This window comes from Sinocyclocheilus rhinocerous, unplaced genomic scaffold (genome assembly GCF_001515625.1).
Source record: "Sinocyclocheilus rhinocerous isolate Xijiao unplaced genomic scaffold, SAMN03320098_v1.1 scaffold409, whole genome shotgun sequence".
In the NCBI taxonomy this organism is placed as follows: Eukaryota; Metazoa; Chordata; class Actinopteri; order Cypriniformes; family Cyprinidae; genus Sinocyclocheilus; species Sinocyclocheilus rhinocerous.
The window spans coordinates 307,949-316,819 of record NW_015635191.1 but is presented as its reverse complement, the minus strand read 5'-3'; the positions used below and the strand labels follow the sequence as shown (position 1 = coordinate 316,819).

Here is an 8,871-nt window from a genome sequence, read left to right as displayed (position 1 = left end):
CAGTATTAACCCCATTGGAATGAATTTAATTAAACGCCTTTGAATTTATAACTTATGATTGCTCAAAAACAGTCCAAATTTATAAAACCTACATATTTCTAAAAAAACAAAAAAAAACAAAACAAAAAAAAAAACATTTACTTGCATAAACTTTCACTTTAAGATGAAAAATGTGATCAGTTTTTCATGCTGCAGTGGTTCATCAATAGATGAAAAAGCTAAATTCAGTCCAAAAGTGAGAGAGAGAATATATTTTGAAATATATTTTATGCCAGTTTAACTCTAATATAACTTCATAGATAATTTGAAAAGTATTTTTGACACCTAATGGTGCTCGATACAGGGCTGGATCAAAAATGAGCCAAACACAAAAATTATTACACATCTTAAAAAAAAAAAAAAAAAAAGAAAAACATATGAGAAAAAAAAATTTTTATTTCGAGGGTATTAAAGCATTTGCAAGGTTTTGTTTCATTATTAAAAGCGATCCTTTTTTTTCTAGAAATATATATATTTTTAAACCACTTTTGGATCAAAACAGACCCAAATGCTTTATGAGGGTTTAAAATAAAATATATTGAATGTAGAACTATAAAATAATACTTTAAAAATGAAACTAAAACCAGGTGGTGACAAATAAAAGTGAATTGTCTTATATAGTGAATCATTGATTTACTAATTCAACCGATTCATTCAAAACGACTGATTCATTTAGGAATGAAGCAAAGTGACCTGCTGATTTTGAAACCACATACTATAGTATACTACTCTTTATTCTTGCTAAACAAAAGCAGTTAGACTAGTAAACATACTAGTATGCAGTTTTTAAGAACAAGTCTTTATGAATGGCTTATTGAATCACTGACTCATTTCAACTCATTCAGAAAACACTGAATCATTCAAGAGCGAAACACCACTGTGTTGATTGGTGATGCAATGATTGGTGAAATAGTGCAGTATTATAATTTTGTCTGAATTGAACATAACGTGATCTTAGAAGGAGGCAAGCGAGCGTCCGGCTCAAGCCTGCACCAGTATTTCTAAAGCAGACTGTCGGACCAAAAAGCATCCAGCATTCCTGAGCGATTACGGCCCAGCGCCGCTCCTGATCCTGGACTAAACAACAGTGGCTTTATGGAGGAAAGAGCTGCAGCGTGTTTGTTGACATACCTCTCCTGCAGGATGATCTTGTTCTCCTTCTTCCAATAGTCTTTAAAGTCGGTGGAGAACTCGTGCCAAACGGTGAAGAAGGTGTTGGGCGAAACCTCTTTCTCTCCGCTCTTGGCCTTCACCGAGAAGAACACGCAGAGCTCCAGGAACCTGCGACACAAACCATCACAAACTGAGCTTTCAGAGAGAAATGAGTGCTTTCCAGATGCTGGAGATCACACAGCACATCTGAACGGAGCAGAACAGCATCATTTGCATTCATGCAAATGCTGTTGCTACGGTGTTCTAGGTGTTTTCCTCCTAGAAGTCCCACATTCATGAGCGAAAAGTCACAGAGAGGTGAAGATGCAGGACTCTTTTCATGCAGAAACACCTAGAAACCTAATCACAACTGACCACAGCATCACCCTGAACCATTATATTTCATCCTTTTAGATGCACAATATATACCATGCAGCTTTAAGCTATAGAATTGTGCATTTTGTGTCTGTCTCCTAAAAAAGGCAGACCGAACAGAGTAACAGCAGAAATTATGCCTTACATTTTATGGGTGTCACTGAGTTGCTTCTCTTGACTTTCTAGCTCCGTTTTTGCTGTAAGAAAAAGAAAAAAAAGCTGTTTTGAATCTTTAATTACATGAAAACAGATTCAAAACAGCATGTGAATTTACGGTTATAAAATAAGTTACATTTATTTATATAGCGCTTTATACAATACAGACTGATTCAAAGCAGCTTCACAAAAGTAAAAAGGAAAATAAGTGTTAATGCTGCAAAACTTATCATGAAACAAATTCAATTTCAGCTGTAAAGCAGCTCTAGAGAAGACAATAGACAGACTGTGATGCATTTCCACAGTTAATAACATCATAAATAACCTTTTTATATTTTTGGGGTTTAAAATTTTCTACTGTAGGAGTACACTTTTTTATAAATGTACATATATTGCATATATAATAACATAGCAATAATATTATATACTATTATATAAAAAAGGTAAGGTAAAAGGTATATAAAAAAACAAAAACAATATAGCCATCTGGCTATATAAGCCGGCGCTTCGCCACAGGATCCTCAGGTTACTTCGACTGAAGCGACGACACTGAGTCGTGCAGCTACATAGCACAGCTAGCAACGCAGTACTCGTTCCCGTATCTCAGGAAAAAAAAACTAAAAGACACTTTGGGAACCCAGTACAATCACGCCGTGCTATGGTAGAGGAACGACTGCAGCATATAACCTTCCTTAAGCATCTAATGCTCATAGGGAAGTATATCAATATTCTCCAAGGCTAAAACGGGCTAAACTCACAGAGGTCACGCCCGGCCTGGGTAATCGTTCCAGAGGCTTGTAAAACTTCGGCACTCCATGGGCCGAGAGCATACAAGTAAACCGACCTGAAGAGCTTGAACATGTTACGGTCAAGGACTCTCTGTCCGAGCTGTTTTGCATAATGCAAGTGTGTGCCCACTTAAGCAGAAAGGACCCTGGCCTGCAAGGCCGGGACGTCCAGGTTATAAAACCTAGCAAATGTGGACGGCGAGGCCCAGCCGGCCGCCGCACAAATCTCTGCAATGGACACACCACTAGACCAAGCCCAGGAAGAGGTGACGCCTCTAGTTGAGTGGGCTCTTACTCCCATGGGGCATTGTAGGCCCAAAGAAGAGTATGCTAGCACAATAGCGTCAATATCCATTTGGAAAGTCTCTGCTTCGTGACCGGAGAAGCTTTGGTGCGGCCGCCGAAGCATACAAAGAGCTGTTCCGACTGCCTGAAAGGGGCAGAACTCTCAATATGAACTTTCAACGCCCTGACGGGGCAGAGTAAATACAACTCTTGGTCTTGAAAGCCAGAAAGGTGCGAAGGCCCAACATACTGCCAGCATTTCCAGGCAGTTGATGTGAAGCCGACCCTCCTCTTTCGACCAGAGGCCGAAAGCCGGTTTGCCATCGCACAGCGCTCCCCAAGCTGTGTTGGAAGCGTCTGTCGAGACCACCTTCCTTCTGCAGACCATTTCCAGGGGCACGCCCCGTTCCATCCACTGAGGTTCTTTCCAGGGGGCCAGAGCTGCTATGCAGGCCTGGTCCACCTTGATACGAAGGCGTCCGAGACACCAAGTGTGGGACGGAACTTGTGGTTTCAGCCAGTACTGAAGGGGCCGCAAGCGAAGTAGGCCCAGCTGAAGTATGGGAGACACGGAGGCCAAGCATCTTCTGAAACACCTTGAGAGGGTGAGAGGCTCCAACTTTGAATGAGGCTGCGAGCTGCTAAATGGCCAGTGCACGTTCTGGCGAGACTACCACCCTCATTTGGGCTGGGTCGAGAGCTGTTCCCAGGAACGATATCTGTTGGATGGGGGACAGCGTGCTCTAGGCAAAATTGATCCTGAGTCCCAGGCATTCTAAGTGTCTGAGGAGGAAGGATCTGTGAGATAGTAGCTCATCCTCCAACTGGACCAAGATGAGTCAGTCGTCGAGGTAATTCAGAGTGCAGATTCCCATCCGTCTCAGCGGGGAAAGAGCCGCATCCATGCACTTCATAAAAGTGCGAGGAGCTAGGGACAGGATTCGAAGGGAAGGACCTTGTATTGATACGCCACTCCCTTGAAGACGAATCTCAAGAATCGTTTGTGGTGGGGGGTTATCTAGATGTGAAAGTAGGCATCTTTCAGATCCAGCGAAAAGAACCAGTCCCCTGGGCACTCTTGCGAGAGGATCTGTTTCAATGTAATCATCCTGAACGGCCGTTTCATGAGGGCGCGGTTCAGGTGCCTGAGATTGAGGATAGGCCTTAGGCCGCCATCCTTTTTGGGGACGAGGAAGCAGCGGCTGTGGAAGCCTGACTCGCTCTGAGCGGGGGGAACCGCTTCTACGGCTCCTTTCGCCAGCAAATTCATCACCTCAGAGCGCAGGACATGTGCGTCTTTGCTCTGAACCGAGATGGGAACCACGCCGCTGAATCGCGAGGGTCTTCGAGCGAATTGAAGTGAATAGCCTCATTTTATTATCCCCAAGACCCAGTCTGACACCCAAGGGGATGGACTGCCAGGCCTCAGCCCGCGTGGCAAAGGGTTGGATTGGTGCGAGAGGTGGGTCGCCTTGTGGGGACCCGACACTTGCGATAAATGGAAGAGGAATTTTGCTCTCCCTTGAAAATGTTTGTGCTTTATTTTGCTCGCTGCAACAGCGGCTGATTGTGTGGACGCTTTTTGAACGGGCCCAGAGTTCACAACAGTATTTACAACAAACACCTTGCCGTCGGCACCCGGAGCTGAACGGGGTGCTTGGAGGCCGTTTGGGGGCGCTAGACTCAATGCATTCGTAACGAGGGCAGTCAGCCCCCGTGGGCGTGGCCCAGACGCCTCTAGAGTCTGAAGCTGTCAGTGATAATCATAGTGACAGCCTTTTCTTCCAATCTGCCTAAAAAGATCAAACTGCTCATTAGAAGAGGGGTACTGATGATCCTTATGTGCAAACACACCGGCAGATCAAAAGTACTGCGCGCATTCTCTCAGATCCGCTTGTAGCGGACGAGGGAAGGGGCGGGGCCAAATTCATTGAAGAAGGCGAGCTGCAAGCGAAGCAGAGCGAGACAAACTCTCAAGCGTGAATTCACTCAAGCCTGATCGCTCAACCCTGCGATTTCACCATTTCTTTCTCCAAGGTAACTGGGAGGGGAGAAACACCAGAGCAAGGGAGGCGGGGGCCATCTTCATTGAAGAAGGGGACCTCTGCTGCTGTGACGCTGAAGGCAGCGGAAGAAGCTGCGAATCAGCCGAGCAGAGAAGTCGCTGTTTCAGCTGCGAAGGCGTTTCAACGGCGAGCAGGCTTCAAGTCTAGTAGATCAGTGAAGGACGTCGTCGTCACTGAAGGAGAAGAAATCTGAGGATCCTGTGGCGAAGCGCCCGCTTATATAGCCAGATGGCTCCGCCCATTCTGGCGAGCTTCGTCACCATTGGTTCGTTTTTAATACACTGCACGAACCAATGGCCGTGCAGTTACTCTGCGTGATAGAAAAAAGGCGAAAACAAGCTTTTTCCCCATAGCGTCTTTAGCAAGACGCAGTACGAGTGAAGTATCGATAGGGAACTATGACTTCTGCTTCTGAAACGTGAGAAGAATCCATAGTGAAAGCAGTCGGATCTGACTCTGTATTCAGACGCTTTCTAGTGTAACTGAAGCCAGAGGAGCTTCTGCCGTGAACATTTACAGCACCGACGGTAAGAGTGTGTGAAGGCCAAATCACAAATCAGATCTGATTAATGTCTGTGGTCCATTACTGAGAGATGTCAAACACTCGTTTCCTCCCTTCACTTATTACACACACACATATATATTATAAAGTAATTATAAAATCACATTTGTATCTATGAAATTGTGTCTCTTTCTGGACAGCGGACAATGAGAGAGGCTTCCTCAGAAGCGCAGAGGTCAGCAGGGGTCACGACTCAAGATGCTCTTTGACAAATTAAGGCCAGTAGTGGTTAAGGGTTCAACACCATGAAAAACCACGAATCCCCCCCCACACTCACGTCTGTCTGTCTGTCTGTCTGTCATGAGAACTGTCTCTGCTTAATACACTGCACGAACCAATGGCCGTGCAGTTACTCTGCGTGATAGAAAAAAGGCGAAAACAAGCTTTTTCCCCATAGCGTCTTTAGCAAGACGCAGTACGAGTGAAGTATCGATAGGGAACTATGACTTCTGCTTCTGAAACGTGAGAAGAATCCATAGTGAAAGCAGTCGGATCTGACTCTGTATTCAGACGCTTTCTAGTGTAACTGAAGCCAGAGGAGCTTCTGCCGTGAACATTTACAGCACCGACGGTAAGAGTGTGTGAAGGTCAAATCACAAATCAGATCTGATTAATGTCTGTGGTCCATTACTGAGAAATGTCAAACACTCGTTTCCTCCCTTCACTCTCTCTGATATGATGTTCAGTTGTGGTAACGGTGTTAAAAGCATCAGCTGATCACACTATCATCTCTAATGCCAGTGAAATATAGAGAAATATAGCCCTGATCTTCAGCAGCAGCGTATGAGAAACAGACACTTGAACAGGAAACAGTAAGAGCTGCGAGAATGAATGAGATCTGAGATCTACAGCGTCAGGAGGATAAATGCATGATCAGTTTGTGTTTTAGCTGAATTATTCCTGTAATGATTGAACGACGTTCACTGATTCACTGCAGAGGACTGAAGCGTCTTTTACTCTGAAACGAACAGATAGATCTCAGGGGCTCAGAGTCATCAGACAAAACACTGATTTACAGGGTCAGGAAACAAACAGACCCTCACAAAGGTAAAAGATGAAGAATTCAAAAACTGGCCATAAATCAACACCATGAAAAACCACGAATCCCCCCCCACACTCACGTCTGTCTGTCTGTCTGTCTGTCATGAGAACTGTCTCTGCGTATGTCTGCGTGTGTGAGAGTGAGAGAGAAAGTGTGTGTGTGTGTGTGTGTGTGTGAGTGAGAGAGACAGTATGTGCTAAACTGTGCGCATAATGTGTTTGTTTACATGTGTTTGAAACTGTAGGGAGAAAAACTGATGTTCTGCATCTCTGCAACAACACTGATCAGTGTGGAGGAGCTTTCTCTGAACTCATGTATTCACATACGTGTGTGTGTGTGGGCAGACCTCTGGTCCGGTGGGTCAGATACTGAGATTAATACGGTTCTGGGTCAGCAGAATCTCATGCTCGCGGCTCTAGAGGTCACGACACATTAGCAAACCTGCTACGCCACAAACCCGCGGCTGCTAATGGCAGTCAGGCCTGTGATTTCCCCCCGCCGAATCAAGCCGATTCTCAGGAGAGACGCGGGAGGAATCCCAGGAATTCCCTCGTTTAATTGACACCAGTCACACTTCAGCGAGTCTGAGAATCCTGAAGGAAAATCCCATCATTCCCACGTTCACTGCATCATCAGACTCACTCACCTTCACTCACAAACACCTCCATATTTTCTTTAAACGGCTGCAGATGCTCTTCAGTCGAGACCGAGCACACCTTCTCCACCTCCGCAGTGCATGCTGGGAAACAACATTTACATTCAGTAAATAACAATCAAAAATAACAATCGTTCCCACACACTGGGCTTCATTCATCAAACACAAAAAAATGAATTCATTCATACAGAAAGTGGAATTTGTGAATTTATGAATTGATTCTGCTCATGTTTCATGAACGAGGCCCTTCATATATATATTAAAAATAGCATTTCTGAAATAGAAAAAATACAAAATGTAAAACCCAAGCAGCAAATCAGCATATTAGAATGATTTCTGAAGATCATGTGACACTGAAGACTGGAGTAATGATGCTGAAAATACAGCTGCGCATCACAGAAATACATTACAGTTTAACAGAGATTCACATAGAAAACAGCTGTTTTACATTATAATATTATTTCACAATATTACGGTTTTATTTAATAAAATAAATGCATCCTTAAAAAGTTAAACATGGAAATTACACTGGGCCTCATTTATGAAACAACAACAAAAAAAAGTGTAATTTCCTACAGAAACTAATTTATGCCACTAATTTATAAAAAGTTAAAATAAAAAATAACATCATGATTTTCTGTAAAACTGCTTTGAAACAATGTTTAATTAATATACAGTATATAATATTAATATATTTTTATAATACTTATATTAAAATAAATTAAATATAAATATTAATTATATATTAAATAAAAAAATTTAATACATATTTATATTAAACAGAAACTGTAATTTTCGATTTGCACAAATTTATTCTGCTCATGTTTCATGAATGAGGCCCCACATACTTACATTCAAAATGGCATTTATTTCTTAAATTAAAAATACAAAATAAATACTCAGTTCAAGCACACAATAACAATCTTGAATCATCAACCAGAAATGAACTTTTCATTCAGAAATGATCATTGATGTGTAATTGAGGCATTCTGGGCCACACACACACACACACACACACACTATTAATGTCATCTCCGTATCTGAAAGCACATGCAGTGATTCTCCTGATCTTGATCCAGACGGGTCAGAGAGCGGTTTGTGATTCTACGGACCGATCTGAACATCTGCAAACCTCATCAGTCCTGACATCAACCGGACAGAAGCGAAACGAACCATCCATACCACGACGCCTCTAAACGCAAACCAAACTAAAGCCTGTGGAGCGGATCTGGACGAGTAAGATCTGTGTGAACCTGCTGCTTTTCTTAAACTTCACCAGAAAGAGTGTCAAAGTATCAAGTTGTTCAAAGAGCGAAGCAGCAGAATGTGTGGATAAACTCCGGATTAGACGAATCAAACGCGTTAACCTGTGAACTCAGAGATTAAAGAGAGCGAGGGGAAAATCTACACTTCCTTCCCAGAGAGCAATCTTTCATTTCTCTGCTCAAACATGCAGCAATTAGTCCAATTACGCTAACGGGAAACAGTCCGGGCAGAAGCGATTAGAGCGCCGGGTTCACGACTCCATCTGATTGACTGGAGAAATGAATCATTACTTGTGATTATTCCACCAGTAACACACTCATTCTCTCACACACACATACACACACTCACTCTCACACACGCACACGCGCACAATCAATCTCTCACACACACACGCACTCACCTCTCTCACACACACACACACTCTCACTCACGCACTCACACACACACACACACTCTCACTCACACACACACACACACACACACAC

At 43.3% G+C, this 8,871-nt stretch overlaps 1 protein-coding gene across 1 annotated transcript in view; it reads right to left on the bottom strand.

Annotated features, from left to right (window-relative positions):
- LOC107746760 (formin-2-like) overlaps nt 1-8,871 on the bottom strand; it is a 26,534-nt gene that overhangs the window by 8,664 nt on the left and 8,999 nt on the right. The window contains exons 8-10 of the mRNA XM_016561054.1: nt 7,112-7,204; nt 1,712-1,763; nt 1,171-1,320 (exon numbers count right to left, since the gene is read on the bottom strand). Of these exons, the coding sequence (XP_016416540.1) occupies nt 1,171-1,320; nt 1,712-1,763; nt 7,112-7,204 (295 nt within the window). The remainder of the gene's footprint in view (nt 1-1,170; nt 1,321-1,711; nt 1,764-7,111; nt 7,205-8,871) is intronic.